The 22,906-nt window shown below is 45.5% G+C and overlaps 1 protein-coding gene across 6 annotated transcripts in view; it reads right to left on the bottom strand.

Moving 5' to 3' along the window:
* EIF2D (eukaryotic translation initiation factor 2D) overlaps window positions 1-21,009 on the bottom strand; it is a 28,952-nt gene extending 7,943 nt beyond the window's left edge. The window contains exons 1-11 of one of the 6 annotated variants that reach the window (XM_078441261.2): window positions 20,738-21,008; window positions 19,606-19,796; window positions 17,957-18,040; window positions 17,356-17,446; window positions 6,295-6,402; window positions 3,959-4,212; window positions 3,369-3,486; window positions 1,653-1,698; window positions 1,119-1,222; window positions 872-1,021; window positions 417-506 (exon numbers count right to left, since the gene is read on the bottom strand). In XM_078441261.2, the coding sequence (XP_078297387.2) occupies window positions 417-506; window positions 872-1,021; window positions 1,119-1,222; window positions 1,653-1,698; window positions 3,369-3,486; window positions 3,959-4,212; window positions 6,295-6,402; window positions 17,356-17,446; window positions 17,957-18,040; window positions 19,606-19,796; window positions 20,738-20,793 (1,292 nt within the window). In that variant the 5' untranslated portion in view covers window positions 20,794-21,008. Of the gene's footprint in view, window positions 1-416; window positions 507-871; window positions 1,022-1,118; window positions 1,223-1,652; window positions 1,699-3,368; window positions 3,487-3,958; window positions 4,213-6,294; window positions 6,403-17,355; window positions 17,447-17,956; window positions 18,041-19,605; window positions 19,797-20,737 lie in introns of all 6 variants that reach the window. The other 5 variants (XM_078441265.2, XM_078441267.2, XM_078441262.2 and 2 more) reach the window with 5 other exon arrangements.
* Window positions 21,010-22,906: the final 1,897 nt, after the last annotated feature.

Here is a 22,906-nt window from a genome sequence, read left to right on the forward strand (position 1 = left end):
TCTGATCATGGGGATATCTTCTGGAAAAAAAAAAAAAAGTAATGGAATGTTCTTCATTTAGTAGTTTATCTTTTGTATCCACTTACTAAGAAAACAGAGAATGCCAAAAAGCCACAAGGACTTCGGTAAAATTTTTCTAAGTTTGCATTTTATTCCTCACAATAGCACATGCATTTGAAAACCAGCAGTGGATATATACGAGCTGATACGAACTCAGGCTATATATAGTCAGTGCTAACAGCACATGTGGATCCGAGCACCAGACAACTCGAGGTGTCCACAGCCTCTGGCTCAGGAACCACTGGTCCAAACGGCTGTGCTTTCCCCCGTTCCCCTCCAGTGCAGACATCCTCCACAGGGTGTGCAAGAGTGCGTCGTCACGGACTAATCTCCAGCAGAGCTCCACACCCACTCACTTTTTGTTGTCTGCATCAACGAGGTCATTTCTCTTGACATAGTTGATGATGATCATCCGGACCTCACCGCCCTCGAGAATGCTCCCCTTCCTAGGTCAGAAATGACCGGGGGGGTGGTTAGTTCCTGCTGTGCCAGGAGATAAACTGTGGACACCAAAACTCGCTCTCTGCTAGGCAGGCTGCTTTCCTGGGCTCTCTGACCTCCATTTTCTTCCCTTTCCTGACTGACGTGAGCAGGACCGTGTGCAGAGTAGTTACAGGTAGAAAAGGGAGAGGACTACTCTCATTTGTTCAGAGACGCTTCCCAGGGGAAGGAGGCTGGAAGCTGGACGTGGGAGAAAGGGAGGACGGGGCAGAGCACATTCTGCCAGTCCCAGAAGAAAGCTACTCAGCTGGAGAGGATCTATGGCCAGAGCACCAAGCAGGCAGAGGAGGGCTGCTCTCCAAAAACTCACTTGTGGCCAGACTCCTGGAAGAGCAGAGTCATGCTGGCTGGGACACAGTAGAGGGATTTTATATCTGGAGGGTGATAGGGCTGTTCCCTGCTACCCTCCTGGATAGTCTGGGAGGTCGGGGAGGGCTCGGCTATGACGAAAGATGTGATCCTAAAACCCGGCAGAAGGAAAGAAAAAACACATTTTATACTATACCCACGTGCCCCGGGCCAGCTGAGCTACGGTGACCAGGCCCCCCTGCACTCACCTCGGGTGCTTCCAGTCCACAGCCACAATGCTCTCCACCCCTTTGCTCAGCTCCTTCACCTGTATAATCTGCTCCTGCTGCATGTGCTGCAGGAACTTAGAGAGCTAAGGGAGAGAGGGCCAGTGCTAGGGACTCCACCGATGGCACGCACATCCTGAGCGCCTGACATACCCCACGCTGAGCCTGGCCTGTCCCTGGGTGGGGCACATGACAGTCCCTGCCCTCATCAAACCAGGAACTGGGAGGCCCCCCACTCTGAGGCTCAGGGAGTGGGAAGCGGCTACAGACTAACTGGTGAAACCTTTTGGAACTCTGGCCAGATATAAAGGGGTGGAAGGGAGAGAGGGGCGTGGGTGCCCGCCCAACTGCCTCAGTCCAGGGAGAGTTTTCTTTCCCCTCCTTACACCAGGAATCAAAAAGCTTAATTCTAGCCTGAGCCCTACAGACAGGGCTTCCCCAGCGTCCATCCAGCTCATGGCACATGGGCCCCTACATGACTCTCTGTGTGGGTATGTGGAGAAGGTACCTGCTTACCTTTTTGTAGCTGGACTTCTTGATGTCCAGCTGTCGTCCTTCAGGGCTGGTGGCAGATGGAAAAGGCAAGTTAAGCTAACAGAAGAACTGTGGTGGGAGCTGCCCGGTCCTGAGAGGGGGACATTGTTCCTCAGCCATCCCCCTCCACATTCAGGTAGAAGCCGCTGTTCCAGACTCTGACCAGTGGTGGCATCAGAGAGGGATACCGACTTTAGGACACTCTAGATCACTGCTATCCGTCAGACCTTTCTGTAAATATGGAGCGTTCTCTGTCTGTCTATCCAATATGGTAGCCACTAGCCACATGTGGCTATTAAGCCCTTAAAATGCAACTCACGGGACTGAGGAACTACATTCTAAATGTTATTTAATTTTAACTAGTTTCAATTTAAATAGCCGCATATGGCTGGTGGGTACCATACTGGATATGGCTTTAGAGTTCTCTCAAACTAGACCACCTTCTGTGGTCTCCAAAGATTCACCTCAAGGAGAACCTTTCCAACACCAAGCTCACTGAGGCAACTGGGCCCAGGACAGGATTTGGCAAACTACGTGCTGTCGGCCATATCTGGCCACATCCCTTCACTACTGTCACTGAAAGGGTAGAGCCGAGTAGCTGCAATAGTGACTGTCTGGTCTGCAAAGTCTAAAATATTTACTATCTGGCACTTTATAGAAAGAGTTTGCTGACCCCTACCCTACAGCTGTTAATTTTGGGGTGGGATGGTCCTGAGAAAATCACAATCAGTCCCTGTTCTCAGAACTTACATTTTTCTCAAAATGTGACAAGCAACAGCAGTGGGATACACAGAGAGCCCTTCTAGAACCCCTCCCAGGTTAAGAACCTCTATCCTAGAGAAGACTCTAGGACCTCTTTCCCAGTTACTCACAACCCAGCAAGAACAGGACAAATTACCACACACTCTGACCCCACACTCATATAGGATGCCTTAAGCCCACATATAAACAGGAAGAGAATCACATTAAAACCACACTTTAAAAAACACGGTAAAATTCTCAAAAAAGAAAAGTTAGTCTGAGTGTAAAAATCAGTGAGCAAACCATCTGATCTGATATTTACTGGGTGCTTATTAAATGTCAGGCTATTTAACTTTGACAACAATCCTACAAGCGCTGGAAATGAGGGTTCAGAGAAGCTCCATAACAAGTTCAAATACACCTTGTTCCAAAACCCTGGGAGCTGGCATTTAAGCCGAGATGTCTGTTTTCAAAGTCCAGGTTCTCTCTACATGTGATCCTGTCTCCTGGCCCCTGTGTTCAGGGTGTGGGGGGGCTCACATGGATTCTTCCTCCTGACACAATGTAACCAGGCCCACCTACTTTGAAAGTAACCTGTGAAGGGGCTGTACAATCCAAATGAAGCCTCCTGACTGAGAGGCTCCCGGGGGGGGGGGGGGGGGGTGCTCTTCCTGAATAGGACAGGCTGCCCGATTCATGAGACAGCCCGGAATCACCATAGCTGAGGCAATGCTCGGAGAATATGGGGAATTTTAACCCGAATCAACATCCTTTTGTTCGCTAAAACTGAAGTGTTCAACACTCAGGACCAAATTCATTTGCCAGATCAACCCTCCACTCCACTCTCTCCAGAGCATGTCCCTCAACCAATTCTCCCACAGCCCTGTCCTGACATACCACCAAGGGACAAGAGAGAGCCCTCGCCCCGGCCGCCAGCCCCCACCACGCCTTCCATACCAGCAGGACAACATGTGGCTGCCAAGGAACGTGCTGGTGAGTAAAGGGAGGTCAGCTTTTCTGACTTGGCATTTTAAAGCATGCAAGAAGCATCGCTGTACCAGTTCATCCATTTGTTCTGCAAGGAAAAGACAAGAACCACATTTTTCTGACGGATACAGAATGCCTAGTGTAGTACAATCCCCACCCAGCCCCACCCCTGCCTCACCCCCTTAGCCCTGGAAGGAACCCATCCTGGGCAGTGCAGCTTCTGAGTACTGAGCCTTTCAAGAGGGCAGACCCCAGAGAAGAGGTCTAGCCACAAAGTCCCACCCAGCCAGGAGCAAGTGCTTCTCTGACAGAGAAGTCAGAGCCTAAAAAAACCGTGGAAGCCTCTGGGGCTGGAAACAGTCCAAGTGCCAGGACAGACCGGCACCAGGGAAACATGACTGGTGTGAAAGAGACTCCAGGTCAGATGTCAAAGGGCTGCTGAACTACCCTCACCAAAACAAGGACTTTCCTGTTCTCCTAGAGCTGCTCTAGTCAGAAGCATAGCAAAGCACGTTTCCTAAACTGACAGGAAGTGGGTCCTTCTACTCCCAGAGCTATACCTTGAAGGGTCTTGCTGTCTGTGGGGTCTGGGTTCAGGCCCCTGACACTGGGGTCTTCCGAGGCTTCTGATAGGGACTTCTCCTCACACATCCGCTGAACCTCCCCATTCTCCTCCTCTCCCTCCAGGGTCAGGCGCCTCAGGTCTCCCTGCAGGGCGGGGTCTGCCTGGACAGACTCCTTCTCTTCACTGAGATCTGGGGGATCCAGGGCCAGTGGAGCAAGGGAAGGTGGAGAAGACTTGTCTCCAGATCGCCTGGAAAAATCGCATGTCAGAAAAGGCAAGCAGCAGCCACGATATTCTCCAGTCCTACTCAGGGTCAGCTGGGAGTCCAGAGAGAGGAGGAGCCATGGCAGTGGTGTCCAGGAGAGAGCAGAGAGTCTGAGCTCCCATCTAAACTCTATTTCCAGGGCAGCTGGGGGGGCTCCACTGGTTGAGCATCCGGCTTTTGATTTCCACTCGGATCGTGATTCCAGGGTCGTAGAATTGAGCCCCGTGTCAGGCTCCATATTCAGCATGGAGCCTGCTTAAGATTCTCTCTCTCTCTCTGTCTCTCCCTCTGTCCCTTTCCCCAACTTGCGTGCGCTCACACTCTCTAAAATAAAATAAAATAAAATAAAATAAAATAAAATAAAATAAACTGTATTTCTAATTCTGGGCCCAGAAAAACCCCTGCCTCAGTTTCCTCATCTCTCAAATGGGGAGGGTAATTCTTGCTTCCTCCCTGGCCCAAAGGAATAATAACGTCACTAATATACATCTGGGGACAAGGACAGATCAAAGAAAAAGTAGTTAAAAGAGAAGCCCCCAACAGTATCCCCTTCACATGAGTTAACAATAAAACATTTTGGGGGCGTCTGGGTGGCTCAGTCGGTTGAGCGTCCAACTTCAGCTCAGGTCACGATCTCGCGGTCCGTGAGTTCGAGCCCCGCGTCGGGCTCTGGTCTGATGGCTCAGAGCCTGGAGCCTGCTTCCGATTCTGTGTCTCCCTCTCTCTGCCCCTCCCCCATTCATGCTCTGTCTCTCTCTGTCTCAAAAATAAATAAGCATTAAAAAATAAAAAAAATAAAAATAAAAAAATAAAACATTTTGAATTAAATAAACAGGAAGATGCACAGGTACCTGCAGTACCAGTGTGGGGAAATACAAACCCAGGGCTCAGAGTACTTGTCAAGGAACAAACACCTGGCCTGCTCCACAACTGCAGAATCAGTTGCTTCCCTGTGATGTCAGGGTGCAATCTAACCTGCAGCATGGAGATTACGTGGCTTTATGCCACCGAGTCTCGGGAAGACAGGGAAAAAAGCAACGCCTCGTACAGAGCACGTGGAGCAAGATCACAGAAAGCAAACTCAGTTCTAACTAAGGGTTGCAGCACGTCTCGTAGTAGTGTTAATAGTGAGGCCGGACTCTACATTTAGGCTGTTCTGCTAAGTACACAAATTTTTTAAAACGTGGGCAAGGGGAACGGAGCCGCTGCTGGTCAAACAATTAGCAGTGTGACCCCGACGGCCCTGCTCACACTGACAGAACAGCAGGTGCCTGGAGAACATCCGGAAGCAGCCCTCACATATCCGCTGGCACACAGGCCAACGGGGTGTACCTGCAGCACAGCAGGCTTCGGCCAATTCTTATCAAATGAGGGACTCCGACGCTGGGCTGAAGATGTGAGGATGTGTCTATGCCAACAGGCCACATCACCCAGCCTAAAGACCAGGTAGAGTGCTTTTGAGAAAAGTACTATTACTGTTTTGGTAAAAATGACAAGAAAATAACCAGAAAATAAACTGGTACATGGCTTGAGAAAGCAAGTGTTATGGTGAGAAAACGTAACTTCCACAATAGGGAGATTGGAAATGGGAAATCTGAACAACAAAACTAATCAGGTCATGACTGTGGTGCCTGAAGGTCTACTCTGCTTTGATCTGGAATCATAAGCGAGAACACCGGCGCACTCACTGTAGGCAAGAAGATGCCTAAATGTGTGTGGCAGATAGAACCACACTGATTAAAGCCATATAAAACAAGAATATCCCTGTACTGAAAGGCAGAGCAGAGAGTCTGTAAGGCCTTCTTCTAGGCCCAGGATTCTACAATCCACCTGGAAGATAATCAAAGTTCTCTGCAATTTTTCTCTGAACAAGAACAAAAAAAATTAAACCAATCCATCCATCCATCCATCCATTTTTCCTTTCCACACTAGCAAAGAAATTAATATCTGGACCAGCAACTTGCAGAAGGATGTGGCAGGGACCCAGGCTCTCATTTGTGAATGTAGGCCCTGTGCTCTATCCCCCCAGCCAGCCATCTCTCTGACAGAAGGAACACGGAACCCACCATAAGTGGTCCTGGTAGGTGTGGAGCACAGAGAAGCCCCTTCCCTTCAAGCCTGAAGTGAGCATCTCGGCTGTGGACATGGCAGCAACTCCGACGGCAACAGGGGCTCTGAGAGGGAGGAAGCCAGACACACACGTCAGGGAAAGTCTCACAGGAGGGCACATGTCAGGACTATCTCTCCACACATATGCTAAGAGCACCGCGTTTGCAAACTGGAAGCAACCACCCGCATCACAGGAGTAAACTCAGTCAGGTCTCAGTGTTCTTCAGATTAACTCTAAATAGGACTTTCAAAAATCCCTTGACCAACATGCCCCTTCTAAGTAACTACTCTGCTGATGTCATCACTGTTTGTTTTATCCCTATTATGAATCAAACCCAGGCATGACTTGCAAGCATATTTAAAGTTACCTTTGTTATGATCTCACGGTTGTGAGATCAAGGCCCATGTTGGCTATGTGCTGGGTGTGGAGCCTCCTTAAGACTCTCTCCCTCCCTCTCTCCCTTTCAAAAAAAAAAAATTCCCTCCATTTAATTCCAAAAATATAAATGACCTCCCTTACCTTAAAAGCATAGCCATCCTATGCAGAGATTCAAAAGGAAGGCCATTCGTATGCCATAAATTAGGCCAAGGGAGGCCACAGGGAAGAGAGAAGAGAGGAACAGTGGAACTAACTGGGGAGGTTCCTTCTAAGCTGGCTCTTTATTACAGGGCTCGCTCCTTGTAACCATCTACTAAGAACTGAGTGAGTCCGGTGATTATCAAAAACAATCTCTTTCACAGTAACTACATACACTTCCAAAGCCCAAATGGGACACGTGTGCCAGCCCAGTCCTTAAGCATTTCCCACACACTGCCTGTAAGGTCTGCTGCCCGACAGGATCACAGAGAACAGACAAGCCTGGCCAAAGTCACCTGGGCACAAGGGAGGAGATTCAAGGGCAGAGTTCCCAACACCTGAACTTAAGAAAAACGTTTGCTAAGCTGGTGGCTCCACTTACTGTGCCCACAGGTCAATCAATTACTGCCACAGAAACTTTGAAGCTGGCTTCTCTCTCAGTTCCAAAAAGAGGGATCTTTTTCTTCTACCTCTGGAAGGGCCGATGGCTCAAAAACTTCAATCTCGAACATGCTTCATATTTTTAATAAACCCCCCTTCATACCCTCATTCTCTGCCACAAACCATCTAAAGCTACATCCCCACAGACGTTTTAAAGGCCAAATTGAGCAGGCCAAATACACGTTTCTGTAGTTTTCTCCCATCTTGGATAGAATCCCGGGGGAAAACCAGTGACACCACCGTCCTTTTCAACTGCAAGTTGTGCAACAGGTAAACAAGGAAGGAAACCTTTCCAGGTCTTGGTTCCAAAAGGTTCAAGGAAAACAGGAGAACATGAGTAGCAACAGTAAGATCTTCCAACGCTGACCCCTCCCATGCCTACAATCTCTCTTTCTCTCTCAAAGAAGCAATGAGAAAAATGAGGTATGTTTCACTCAAGATGCCACAAGGAAGAACAACGGATTGTATCCAGTGTTGGTGGGAGTGTGGGAAGACACACTCTCCCTAGAGGCGTCAGTAAGATACTGTTTGTGATGAAGACACACTGGAGGCGACCACAAGGTCCACTCGGAGAGGACCTCTTCCATCACCATATAGCAGGTAAGAACGCTCAGCGTCCCTGAGCTTGCTGACCTGGAAAATGTCCCCATGATCTTAAGTGAAAAAACAATACAGATAAAGTGTAATTCCATTTGGTTGTATTTTTAACCTACACACCAAAATCGTACGTTTTTATATGCACATATATACACACATTCAAGAAGGCTGACAAGGATGTATGCATCAAATGATACAGTTACTTCTAGGAGAAAAGAATTTTTCTGAACTATTCATATGAATATTCCCTAATTTATTTTTAAAAAGAAGCCGTGGGGTGATGGCTGAACGACTCTATAAAAATACACTACAAATCACTGAATTGTACATTTGGAATTGGTGAATTTTAGAGTAGGTAAACTATATCTCAATAAAGCTATTGGGGCATCTGCGTGGCTCAGTCAGTTAAGCTTCCCACTCTGGGTTTCGGCTCAGGTCATGATCCCAGGGTTATAGGATTGAGCCCTATATGGGGCTCTGTGCTGACAGCATAGAGCCTGCTTGGGATTCGCTCTCTCTCTATCCCTCCCCCATTGCGTTCTCTGAAAAATTAATGATTAAAAAAAAAAAAGAATTAAGAGAGAGGATGATGACGTAGATGATGGGGAAAAAGGTGTTAAGACAATGAAAGAAAGACCAAGAAAATGTCACAGACAAGATGTGGTAGGGTCCCCTCCCTAAGGAGAGAATAAAAGAGAGGGGGAAAAAACCACTTCAGGTAATCTGGCTATGCACCTACGTGACAACATCATGACCTTGTAAACTGAGACTACTTAATCAGACTACATGTTTGTGTGTGTCACCATACACGGAAGACAAAGAAATAGAAAATATATAAAAAACTATGCCATGATCTTCAGGGCTCAATTCTTCAGGTATGAACCTAACTGAGCGGTACTGGTAGGAATAAAGTTGCTTCCTGGAAAGAAAAGCCTCGGTGTCATGACTCCGTGTGAGAATTCTGTTATATTACTTGGGGGCTCATCCGGGATCTGATGGTGCGTTTCCACCTCCTTCGTCACTGGGGATACAAACCTCAGGGCACCAGCAAAGGCGGCCTCCCCTGGCGCCAGTGGACTGCTTGATCCGCAGGAGACCAGCCCTCCCAGCATGCCGAGGCAAGGACCCCGTGTGTGCCAATGAAACCAATGAGGCCCAGGAACCAGCTCAGGGAGCACTCCTTGTCAGACTGGTAATAACCTGGGTTTGTTTAGGCAGACTTGTCCTTAAGAGGCAGAAGGGGAACCTGATCATCTCCCAGAGTTGCCATAGTAGTTCTACAAGGGACAAAGAATGAAGCTGCAACTCTAAGGTGTTGGGCACTGGGCAGCAGGTTGGAGTTGCTGTGTGAGTGTGTGTGGGGACTGGTCTCTCGTTCATTTCCTGGGTCAATGACTATGATAATTAGAGCCAACTGTCTCTGGTTATTCTATCTCAGAACGGGGACTTTAAGGAATATTCCCAAGAAGCTGCCGAAACTACTTTTATTTTGTGGAAATTCCCTATCTTCTCTGGACTGACACAGACTGCCTAATTCCACTAGTGGGAAACAAAACAAAACAAAAGAAACTTGGAGTCTGCTTCTCTGTCTGAGCTGATAAGATTTAAAACTGGGAATTCTCTTTCTGTGCCTTCTGCTCATACCTCTCCTCTTCTGCCTTCCCTTCCCCCTCCTTTTCCACACCACCTGGGGGGCAGCCTGCCTAATGCCTCAGGCACCATCAGCCCTTTCTCCCATCCTAGAGGTCTTGGAGCAAAGACCACACACTTCATATTTCCCCACCGGTGCCCCAGGTAAAAATAGACAATGGGGAACAGATTGATTCACTTTTAAATGGACACAGATGGAACATATTTAGTATTTAAATGGATTTAAGTTTGTTGGTTTAAAACAGACGACTCTTTAGAATTATCAGCAGTAAATATATAAAACTTTTTTCTACCTAAGGTTTTCTAAAGGTCAAATAAACTGTTATCTCTGTTGCAATTTGTCAGCAAAAAGGTGACTTAAAATGATGGTTAATTTTGTCTGTCTCAAAGTTTTCATGGGTAATTGTTAAGATAGCTTTCAAAGTCATTGGTAACCTAAAACATTAAAGTTTTGCTTGCATGATAAATTGAGATTGAATTCATTAGATAGCTAACGAGATAAGAGGCTAAAGCACTAATTACTAGACGTAGGTTTGTGCTTCTGACTTGTCACAGAGAAACTAAAGATATTTGGATCTGTGGGAAAACATGCTTTATGATTAATGGATTCTTAAGTTTGCCATCTAAAAAAATTCTGATGTAACATAAAGTACACAGTTAGTTACCACTTAGTTTTCACTGGAGACTAAGGTTTCAAAGAGTTAAAATTCTGCTAAATGTAACTAAAACCGATAAAAATAAGAAAAGCAACTCTGTATGTAGAAAAGTAGGAGATATGAAAGAAAGATATAAGAAATGGAAAGATATTTTTGTTAAAGGTAAAAAAAAAAAAAGTAATTTTGTCCTAAATGAGACTGGTTATTTGGAGAGAAATGGCTTGGGATAAAATCTAAACGCAAAGAAAGGTTGTAGAAGGTTCATGAAGAAAATCTTCACACAGAAATTTTATGTGTGGTCAGGATGCACTAAGGTTACAATAAATGGATTTTAAAAGTATACTGGGTTAAGATTAAAACTCCCCCTCCTTTGTTCCAAAGGCTGGGAACATGATGGCAATACCCTTCGTGCCGGCCTCCAAATCCTCCACATTTCTGTTGTTCCTGGTCAGCAGAGGACTGGATGCCCATGCCATATGAGGGAGGGATGATATATGAAGGGCTTTTACTAAGATATGTGGGAGCCATTTTACTAACCTTAGTCCATTGTATGCTGAAAACGGATATCCACATGGCTGAAACATATTTATGTGGGCATTGTTGAAAACAGCAGGGGAATAGACCTTGACTTTGGCTCTTTAACCCCTTCCCTCAATGGCCAATAATCAATATGTAAGTTACTGTTGGGCCAAAATAAAATTAGTGCATATTATGACAACCAGGAAAGTCTTGCTTGGTCACAGTCCATACCCCAAAGGTCCTGCAGGTGGGAAACGGAGGGGTAAAAACAAAACAAAACGAAACAAAACAAAACAAAACAAAACAAAACAAAACAAAACAGGAAAGACCAGGTCAGCTCTTGGGAGGTAGGGTCAACCCCGGGTAAGAATGACTACTCTCAGCACCTTGCGAGACTGACAGGGCTTTTGGCTGCCAGTTGCATAGCCAGCCAGAACCCAGGGCCAGGAGATGAGGTTTCTCCTGGCCAGCTATAGGAAATTGAGATAAGGGACAACTTTCTTCCTCTTTCCTATAAATGGGTAATTCCCCAACCAAGGGCATTACTCCTTTGGAATGCATTATGATTCATTTTCTTTTGCACAAAGGCTTGGCCCCAAAACAAACTGGAAGAGGGAACCTGGCCACCAGAGGGAAATATCAATGACATTACTATCCTACAATTGGACTTGTTTTGCAAATGTGAAGGGAAATGGGGAGAATTCCCCTATGTTCATTGTATTTGGGCCAAAACAGACCTAGAGAAGGAGGAAGGGAAGTCTCCCACCTCAATCTCCTCCTCCTCCTCCTCGGGTTCTCAATCTGTAAAAAACAAAAAATACAATTCTGCTCCCTGCTACCCACCTTATCCAGGCCCTCCCTGTAACAGGCATGTATCCCTTATAACAAGCTAGAATGCCAGAAGAAAAAACCTTTATGTTACAAGGTTTAAGACACATAAAAGGAGATCTAGGTAAATTTTCTGATCGTTAAGTACATAAAGGCCATTCAGAATATTATGTATGTTTTGGTGTTGATCTGGAAAGATATAATGCTTTTGTTAAACCAGATTCTTAATGAGACATGTTTTGAAAAAAAAAATTAAGGATATCTAAGATTTGGCCCTTAAATTATGCTAAATTAGTCACTATCTTACAAACACAAAATGAGAGCCTGATGGCCTTCCTGAAGAGGTTGAGGGAGGCTCTCATTAAATATATGGCCATCTCCCCTGACACCCCTAAGGCTGAGATGATTTTAAAGGACATTTTGTCACTCAAGCAGCCCTAGATATTCAGAGAAGATGCAAAAATCAGCTGTTGGCCTTTGAAGGGACCCTGGAGGAGCTCTGATGAGCTGCCAATTGGGTATATTACAACCAAGATCAAAGGAGAATAAGAATAAAAAAACAAAACAAAACAACAAACAGAAAAGGAAGCTTAAAAAAAAATAATCTGAGACCTTAGTTGTGGCCTTATGTACTATGTCAGACCGGACTTCCCAAGGTCCTGGCACCAAGTGCCATTTATATGCCCGTTCAGAGCACTAAAAGGAGAACGTCCTCAGAGGGGACAACCAAAATGAAAACCCTATAAGCCATGCCCCTTATGTGGAGACAATCAGTGGAGATCCGAATGTCCTCAGGGACCTCTATCTGTGAGGGCTCAGATAACTAATGTCCCTGGAAGGGACTAAGTGGGGCCTGGGGCTCTTCAAGGTGGCTCCCCTAAACCAACTGTCTATCAGAAACTCAGAGCCTTGGGTAACTCCAGGACAGAGACACAATTATGTGAGTTTTTAGAAGTTACTGGATATTGTAGGCTGCAGATACCAGGTTCAGGAAAACAGTTTGCCTGCTATATCAAGTATTAAAGGAAACTCAATCCCATCTACTCTCCCGAAAAAATAATAAACTGGGGTCTGACTCCTAGACACTGTCTCCAGCCCTTGGAATGATTATAAACAGAGCAGAGTCATTACTATTACCAAACTCACAGAGCTAAAAGATCATTAAAACACAGGATCAGGGGCGCCTGGGTGGCTCAGTTGGTTAAGCGTCCGACTTCGGCTCAGGTCATGATCTCGCGGTCCGTGAGTTCGAGCCCCGCGTCGGGCTCTGTGCTGACAGCTCAGAGCCTGGAGCCTGTTTCAGATTCTGTGTCTCCCTCTCTCTCTGACCCTCCCCCGTTCATGCTCTGTCTCTCTCTGTCTCAAAAATAAATAAACGTTAAAAAAAAAAAAAACAACACAGGATCAGACCTTTCTTTTAGGAAGGGACAAAATTTAATCAAATGGCCTAAAGGGTGTTTACTGGAAAACAATTTGTCAAGGACAGTTCTGCAAGTGGTAGCAGCCTGTGAGGTATGTCTTAAAAACAATCCTTTCAACCATAAACTTGCTCTCCCAGACAATCAAGAAACTGGAGGCTATCCAGAAAGCACTGACAATTAGGTTTCAATACTTTTACTAATTGGTAAAGGTCTTCCCCTCCAAGACAGGAAAGGCACAAAAAGTAATACAAATTCTGCTTTATAAAATAATATCCAGGTTTGGCTTACCTAAAAATTTACAAATTAATCATGGTAAATGGCTGCCTCGACTCTTTCTCTAGAACTCCTGGCTCTTGGAAGTTTTACACCTCAAAATAAAGCAAACTGCTTATACTCAGCAAAACTCTAAAGAACACCTCACAAGCATTAGAAGCTTTAAAAAATTTTTAAATGAAGTTAGGGCCGAACTCTTAAAAATAGAGCTGCCATAATGACTAACTGCTCCTGCTCCTCCATCACCTGGGTTATAAGAGAGTCCCTGACATACGTTGTTTACAAAGGCAGGGTCTCTCCTAGACTGTTTGACAGGTTTGGAAACCGTAGACATTATCTTAAGATACTATCTTGTTGGTCAGTATAATCTTTACTTTGTGTTTTTCTCTTTATGTCCACTAATGTTTATGCTACCTCATGCCTGCCAGCCTTCCTGTAAAACCATACTGTGGGCCACTCAACCGACTCTTGGGTAGACTAACAGCTGTACCCCCACACCATCCCTTATCAGCTTAAAGAAGCCGGAACGGTCATCGTCCCTGTTTCCTAACAGCAGTTACAGGCCCCACTTCAGGGAAGAAATAAATAGGGAAAGGGTTGACATTAGGTAGGGAGAGATAAAGGACCTTCAGGGAGGCAGACTGCAGCTGCAGGTGGGAAGCAAAAGAAGCAGATGGGGTTCTCCCTTTATGAAATCCTTTATGGGTGCCCTCCCCCCATTATCAAGGGCATAAGAGGAGATCTAAATGAGGTAGACAATCTAACACTAAGACAACAGATGTGGGCCCTCGGCTCTACACTAACCACCTTACACCACTGGGTCAGGGATATTACCTGTGAATCTGAACACAGATGCTCACCCCTTTAAACCAGGAGATGCAGTATGGATAAAGGAGTGAAATGTCCAACCCCTAAAGCCCCCTCTGGAGGGGCCCATTCACTGTTATTTTGTCCACCCCTATTACAGTAAAAGTGGCCAAAGTGGGTCCCTGGATTCACTACAGCAGAGAAAAGCTGGCATCTCGAAACTGGGAATGCATTCCTGGGCCTTCAACGCCATACAAGCTGACCATACAGAAGAAGATATCTGCAACTCCAGAGGCTTGGGGAGACTGCAGCCCTGCTTTAGTCACTCTGGAAGCTGACTAATCTACACACAGCAGAAGCTTAAGGAATCGATGGTTTGGTGAAACAAAAGACTGTCCTTATTTTCCAGATCTATTTCCTTACTGTGATGCACTGTCATGTCCTGTTTCTCACTATTATTGTGATTCTTTCTCTACTCTTTGCCATAGGATTGGCCGAGGCCACCCCGGCCAGCTGGAAATGTGGGGAGAGGTTTCTGTTAACACTCACCTTCCTTTTGTGGATAGGATACTTTGATGGTACCAATGCTGAGAAACAATGGCCATGAGAGACTAGAAAATCAGATCCCCACAAACCTTACAGTAAAACAAAATACCCCAGTCCTACTACCGGGGTTTGGCTTCCCAAAAGCTCAATTATTGGGAAAGACTGTCTTGTCTAGTGGGGAAAAAATTCATCACCATCTGTTAAAAACTTAACATGCCTAGGCCAAAGATTTTATAACTCAAATGCCCAAAAAAACCAATGTTGGGGAACCCCAGATCACCGTAAGCCAGATCCCCACCGCTTATCTAACTTCTCTCATCTCCAAGAGGCTGAAGACAATGTCAACGCAGCCATCAAATGGTGGGCCCCAGGGGGACTACACTAGATGTGAAAAAGGAGCGCCTATATAGTACCTCCCTAGTCTGGTCAGGGTCATATGTGCTGGAAACTATTCGTCCATGTCTTCCTGATCCCACTTGCCAGAGGGAAACATTTGGGAGCCCAAGTGTATGGACACAAGGAGACTAAAAGGAAGTAGGGTGCCTTACAGATTGGTAATTAAAAAGATGATAAATGGCCTCCTGAGCATATAATCCAATATTATGGCCCTGCCACCTGGGCAGAGGATGGGTCTTGGGGCTACCACACTCCTATTTATGTGCTAAACCACATAATCAGACTGCAAGCAGTTGTAGAAATTATAACCAATGAAAATGCCAGAGCTCTTAACTTACTAGCCAAGCAGCAAACCAAAATGTGCAATGCCATCTATCAAATGCCATCTATCTACCTGCTTGCTTCTGAGGGAGGTGTTTGTGAAAAATTTACCCTGAGGAACTGCTGCCTACAGACAGATGATGAGAGGAAAGTCACAGAGGAGATCACAGATCAATGAGAAAGGTTACTCATGTCCCAGTTCGGATCTGGAAAGGTTGGGACCCCGGGGAGTTATTTGGAGGATGGTTTTCAACTCTCAGGAGATTCAAAACCCTCATGGGAATTATCCTCCTAATTTTGGGAGGGTGCTTAACCTTACCCTGCTTAGTTCCCTTGGTTGTACGGTCCGTCTCCAGTCTCACTGAGGCCATGATTTAAAAAGGACAGCCACTCAAAAAAAAAAAAAAACAAGAAGAAGAAGAAGAAAAGCAGGGGGGGCGCCTGGGTGACTCAGTCGGTTAAGTGACTGACTTTGGCTCAGGTCATGATCTCGCAATTTGTCATTTCAAGCCCTGCGTTGGGCTCTATGCTGACAGCTCAGAGCCTGGAGCCTGCTTCGGATTCTGTGTCTCCCTCTCCTCTTCATGCTCTGTCTCTCTCTCTCAAAAATTAATAAACATTAAAAAATTTTAAAAACAAAAAAGGACGGCCACTCATGTAATAATGTTATAAAAATATAAACCTCTTGGGGAGCCTGGGTGACTCAGTCAGTTGAGCATCTGACTTCGGCTCGGATCATGATCTCATGGTTCATGGGTTTGGGCCCGCGTCAGGTTCTGTGGTGACAACTCAGAGCCTGAAGCCTGCTTCGGATTCTGTGTCTCCCTCTCTCTCTACCCTCCCCAGCTTGTGCTCTGTCTCTATCTCAAAAATAAATAAATATTAAAAAAATTTTTTTTTAAATATATAAACCTCTAAACCAAGATGATGCTCTATGAAACAAAATAGAGAAGTCTGAGCATCAAAGGTGGAAATGTTTCTCTCCCTAAGGAGAGAAAAAAAGAGAAAAAAGAAAGAAAAAACAAAAAACAAAACAAAAAAACTTTAAGGTAACCTGGCTATGTGCCTATGTGACAACATCCCTCATGACCTTGTAAACGAAGACTACTTAATTAGACTACGTGTTTGTGTGTGTTACCATATATGGGAGACAAAGAAATAGAAAATGTATAAAAAAATTATACCACGAGACATTCGGGGTCCAGTTCTTTGGGTACAAACCCAACTGAGTGGTGCCGGCAGAAATAAAGTTGCTTCCTGGGAAGGTAAGCCTCGGTGTCACGATTCTGTGTGAGAATTCTGCTACAAAGAGACTAAGAAGCCAACAACTAAATGCAAAAGGTATCCTAGATTCTTTTTCTTTTTTTTAATCTTTATTTTTGAGAGAGAGACAGACAGAGCATGAGCAGGAGAAGGGCAGAGAGAGAGAGGGAGACACAGAATCTGTAGCAGGATCCAAGCTCTGAGCTGTCAACACAGAGAGCCTGACATGGGGCTCAAACTCATGCACCGTGAGATCCTGACGTGAGCTGAAGTCGGACGTTTAACTTTAACCCCTAGACTGGATTCTTGAATGGAAAGAAATTTCATGGAAAAGCTGGGGTAATATGAATAAAATCTACAATTGTATTCATAGGACTGTGCCAATGTTAATTCCTTAGTTTTGATACCTGTACTTTGGTTATAAAAAAACGTTATCATTACAGGAAGCTGGATAAGAACTCTATACCTCTATACTATCTTTGTAACTCTTGTGTAAATGTAAAATTACTAAAAAAACAAAAACAGCAGCAGCAGCTATGCTTGGCCCACATGTATAGACAGCCCCACAGGCTCACTACCATCCCCCAGTGGCCCACTCCACAAGAAGCTGCTTTTTCTTCCTTTAATCCTTTATCCATAAGCTTGGGAAGTTGTCATTTCCCAAACCCTTCCCCAGTTTTACTGAAGATTTTCCCCCAAAGGCACAGTGGACTGACACAGTACCTGTTCCCCAGCAAGGCAATGGCACAGAGGTCACCCTTCTGTACCTGAGGCAGACCAGCAGGGGGCACCACGAGTCCTGGCAGCATCAAATCTGTAGCAAACAAACAAATGCATCACAACCTGTATTCTGCCTCTAAACAATTCCAAGTTCTACTTCATCATTTATTCATTCATTCAACCTACAAACCTTTATCAGGTATCAGCTAGGTTATTCATAATGAAAATTAAAAGATGGCAACCCGAGTATCACACCATTTCCCTAGGGGGGCTAGTGGTCCAACTGAAGCACCAAGGCCAGTTCCATGACCTATCTTATTCTGGCTTCCCAAATTTAGCTTACTGACTTAAAGGACAGCATATGGCAGTTCACAAACTGTTTTCTCATTGAAGTACAAAGTACAAAGCTGATTGAAGCCTTTCAACAGTGTCGTAGACGCCCAGGGACCTCACGGAAGCAGTCAAGAGAGAGATGAAACGCAAATGGGGGAAAAATTCCATTTTTCTACCATATGAACGCAGGAAGCGGGTACATTTATTGGAGTAGTCGGTCCTTCCTAAGCGGGTTTCAGTCGATAGCCAGAATATAGGGAAATCTTCTTACCTGCTCCCCCCACCAGTTTTTCAAGCACCGGAGGCCACGTCGTGAAAGCTGGGAGAAGGTCAGGATAGGACCACAAGGTATACACTGCCCAAAAAGAGACACAGATTTATTGCCAAAAAGTCAATCCCCTGGGGCACTGGCAAAGCCAAACGCGAAGACCACTTTAATTCAGGGACAGTAAAGGAACTCAGCTCAAAGCTAGAGAAGAGGCTATGAGGCCCAAAGAGGGTTCATTCTGGTCTTTTTGTGTTTTTTTTTCAAATTTAAATGTATTTATTTAAATTCAAGTTAGTTAACATACAGTGTAGTCTTGGTTTCTAGGGGTTTCGTTCTTAAAATAGGCAGATTCTTTTTTTTTCTAATATACCTTTTTATCTTTTAATAATCGCAATATAAGCAATTACAAATATACATAAAAATGCTTACAAATCACATAAACATATTTATACCATTATACAGCCATATAAAATGGAAATATGGAAGGATAAATATTAGGGTATCATCAAGAATTTCCACACTTGTGAAGGTGGTAAAACTACTAAAAAGTGAAAAAGTATACATATATACAAAATTACATGTGAATGTAATTTTTAAAAATTATAAATGGTAATCACTCTCTTGTCTTTAAAGCTCTCTCCTCAGTGACTAAGGAAATCTTCTGTGGGTATGCTTAGGAAATAACAGGGAGGCAGTGGGCCCACAGGCTTTGCTATTGGAATGAAGAAGGTAGATTCTTAAAAACCTGGATGTCACCTGAGACTGGGAGGCCCCATCATTCCACCTGATTGTAGCTGCAGAAATGCGCACAGCAGGTAAAAGCGGGGACAAACACCAAGGAGGATTCCATTTGTGACCTCAGAAACAAGTAGACTAAGAACAGGGCACCAGCCTGTAAACAATTTGGAAATTTCCGCATGTTTATTATTTGTATTCCCTCTGTTTTCATAGTGATTAGTGGTAAAAACCCTTAGATCAAAAAGCGCCCGTGTCCGTACAGCAGCAAAGTGGGGTGGGGGCAGCAGCGGCCCAAGGAGACCGCCCTACGCTGCTGTAGCCCAGCTTAGGGCAAGGAAAGCCCCAGTGACAAAGCAGGTGTCAGCAGCTAGAGACAAAAGGACCCTAGATGTCTGAGATCTGTCACAAGGAGAGAAACCAAAGGATCCTGAGAGCCAGACAGAGCCGAAGGAAGAATCCCTGGGGGGTATCTCGATGGGAGTACATCACTAAGACAGCTGGGTACGTGGTTTCATTAACCCAGCTTCTTTCCCATCACAGGATCTTTTCAGTCTCTAAAGAAAATCCTGCTAGTCATCCTTTTAAGGCATATTTCTCACATGTTCTGAAATGCCACCCTTTTCGAGACCCCTGCTCCATCCCTAGTTAACCCACTAGGAACTACTATTCCTTCATCTCAGAATATCTCTTGGCAACCACGCTCTTTCTGTATTGGCCCTTTCATTCTCCCTCCTACGGCAGTAAGTTTCGACCTTGAAAGACCCAATTCTAGGGACACTGGGCCCGAAACGATTCTTACGGATGGTACTGGGAGATTTGGCACTTACTGTTTTGAGTAAGACAGGTGAATGAAAGAAATAAGGAGAAACGGATGCCAGGCAAGGATTACAGTAATGGCCATCCTGTTGCCATACCTGTCGGATACAGATTTTTCTCCACTTCGAACAGGATGGGGTTACCACCGCTCACGTACACGGTCACTGCATCCCCTCTGTGAGCATACAGTTTCACAATGTTGAGCTCCTCCTTTCCAGGTACCAACACAGAGACCTGATCTGTTCCTAGAGTGGGGAAAGCAGCCATCACATCAGCCCGAAGCTTTCTCCTGCAGAAAGCAAACCAATGAGTGGTATGAATCGTGCCTGGAATGCAAAGGATTCGGGAGGACTTACTATCAAATCAAAGGGCCAAGGAAAAACTGCTTTATGATGCCCTACTCTCGTACACTCTTCCAAAACATCCTATTCTCTTTCACATCCCATGTCTCCTCTATTTCACATATTCTTGGGGCCAAGACTTTCCATTTTACGAAGAAAGAGGGAAACTGCAGTAACCAAGTTAGCCTGACTGGAAATTCAGCCCTGCCTTCCTGACTCTATGCCTAGCCCTCGCACCCACTCCCTTCTCTATATGCTTGGCAAACCTGTCCCGATGCTTAAAAAGCTATACCAGGGCACCAAGAGTGACAACTATAGAACACGGGGTCCAAAATTCGCAACGTGCTATCTGCGTTTGCGACACTGTCTGAACAGATACAGGTCTCCTCAAAACATGTCCCGTAATTCTCCCTCACCTCTCCCTCCATCTGTCTGTCTCTCCTGCCAGAAGTAATCACTAGACACTGTTCCTCCCATCGTTGTAGTTCCCGGTTCCCCATCTGATTTCTCCTCAGGGACTCTAAACTCTTAGGAGAGTGGCACCCTGTCTGTCTGTCTGTCTTCCTTCCTTCTTTCCTCTCTTTTTTTTTTGGCGCCCTCCGCAATACCTTCTATAGATCGCAGTCAGTAAGCGCCGATCGAAGTACGTTTTCCTTTAAACGAACGACAATATCCAAAAGATAGCCTGGGAGATAAATCAGGCCTCCTCTCCCTCTTCACCCTCAAAACATGTCCATTCCAGCCTGGTCCCCTGGGGTCCCTTCCCCCGCTGGACCCCTCGGCCTCCACCCCGGGTCGGCTGAGCTAGTCCAAAAGGGCTGTGGGCCAGCCGGGATGGAGAAATGGCTGGGTGTCCTGGTGGGCGGAACAGGGCCCTTCTCTCCCTCACCTGTCCGACCCCTTGATGGCCGTGTTGGACTTGACCCGAAAGGCCTTGGCAAACATGTCTGCTGGAGTGGCCTGGGGAAGAGAAGGAGAGCACAGACGCCAGGGGCCGTCAGGAACGCGACAACGCGGCACCGTCCCGACCCGCAGCCCTGGGGGCAGCCATGCTGGGGCCCGGCCGGGAAAGAGGCCCGGCTGGAAACCCGGGCCGCGCAGCTTCGCGGCTTTGGCCGCTGCCGAGACCGCGGCCGCCCCTACTGACAGGACCCGGAACTGAAGCAGGGAGGGCGGGGCCCGGGGAAGGCGGGGCGGATTCCCGCTCCGGCCCTGCGCCTGCGCGACTGGCTGGCTCCTGCACGCCTGCAGGGGTCCCGCGGTGGCTAAGGTGCCTCTGTCTATTGCCGCTCAGTAGGCGTTAGGGCGTCTTGACTTCCCTTCAGTTTAATTCAGCCCCACAGAAGTACGTGACCGTTGTGTTTTATTCGTTTCGTAGCCCTCTCGAATGGTTTTCTTAAGGGCTTTGTTTGTCTTTGCATTTAATTGCACGCTAGGAAGACTCCGAATTTTCTTTTTTGTTTTAAATTTACATGGGGTGATAGCAATACGGGGAATCCGCCCTCGTCCAAGGTTTGCGCCTCCTGTTATGAGTAAAAACACTACAAACAATCTTCCAATCTGTTTTAATATATTTTTGACCACCTGTAGGTTACTTTTGCAAAGCGTTATTGCATTTTGCGTCAGGTGTTATTTGGGGGAGCGGAGGGGTTTCCAAAACTAATTAAATTATTCACGTTGCTTATTAAAAAAAAAAAAAATCTGTGAGCCAGGTAGGGTCAGGTTATGGCTTGGCTTCTCCCTAGCAATGTGATCCTGAGCCAACGGCTTATTCTAAAACTCTTGCATTCTCTGAAAGATGTGGATGGAGTACCTACGTCATAGGGTTTCCATGAGAAACGATTGAGGTAATGAGTGTGATGTGCTACACAGTGTTTTGCAAATTTCCAGTCATATTTTCCAAAACTCTGACAGGTGTGAAATTTTGGGTTTCCCTGAAAGGGACTGCTGTGTGCCCTGGAGGCATGGATTTAAAGACCTGGGGTCTTGGCTCCTACTAGGTTAATTTTTGCGCATGGGAACGGTTAAGGGCAGAGTGTCCATCCACCAGGAAATAAATACTAATTGCTCGTTCGCTGACACAGTTACACAAAGGAGGATTTCACACTGCGCGTCCAAAGATTAGGTCTCCCAGTGTCTGCCCGCCACCAGGATTCGTACAAGGGCCCCTAACGTGGCCTGGGGCCAGGCGCAACTTGGGCTCCTCCTACCCTTCTGACCCAGGAGGCCTTTATTCTCAAGCACCCGAGCGACAAGGCCAAGGTCAGAGGAGCCCAGAGGAGGGCAGTGCCAGACAGCCTTTTCCCTTCTGGCTCCCAACGCAGCCACATGTGGGGACGCTTGATCCAGACTGTGCTGTTGACCAGTGTCTACCGCAGCACAGCTACTGAGGCAGCCTCTGTGCAGGGAGCTGAGGAAGGCTAGTCAAGAGAAGATTAGAATAATAAATACGAAAACAGCAAGGTACAGATAAATGTGTAAAATCACCTCCCTTCTATATATTGAAAAAAGGAGATTAATAAACACTGGGAGGATGACAGAAACTAATAAAAATATAACTTTATTAAATGAGGAACAGATAAATGATGGAAAAAGCTTACTCTTCACAGAGCCTTGTCATGTGACTTTGACTTTTGAAACATGTAGCTGTTTTTCATATCTAAAAAGTTTAGCTTAATAGAGGAAGAAGCATGATTTAAAATTAAAATATGAATGCAAATAAATGTAAAACTGTATTAAGTTGGGAAGTGAACCAATCTGGGATAAGGATTATTTGAGGTCATTTTGGAAGAGAGTACTTACATTCAGAGTTGAACATCCTGGGACAAAATAAATGCAAAGACATTGTAACCTTCATTCAGTAGGTTACCTGGTAGTAGTAATGTTTGCATTAAACTTTTTATATTATTTTTGCAAATATTGAAATATAAGAATATGTGAGTAAAGAGAAGAGACAGAAAATGTACTAGAAAGTTTTTAACCCTGTGTTATTAAACTTGAATTGTAAGATCCAATAGGAGCAAATGAATTTTATTTTTTTTTAATTATTTTTTTAACG

Source organism: Panthera onca, chromosome F1, assembly GCF_046562875.1.
Source record: "Panthera onca isolate mPanOnc1 chromosome F1, mPanOnc1 haplotype 2, whole genome shotgun sequence".
Classification (NCBI taxonomy): Eukaryota; Metazoa; Chordata; class Mammalia; order Carnivora; family Felidae; genus Panthera; species Panthera onca.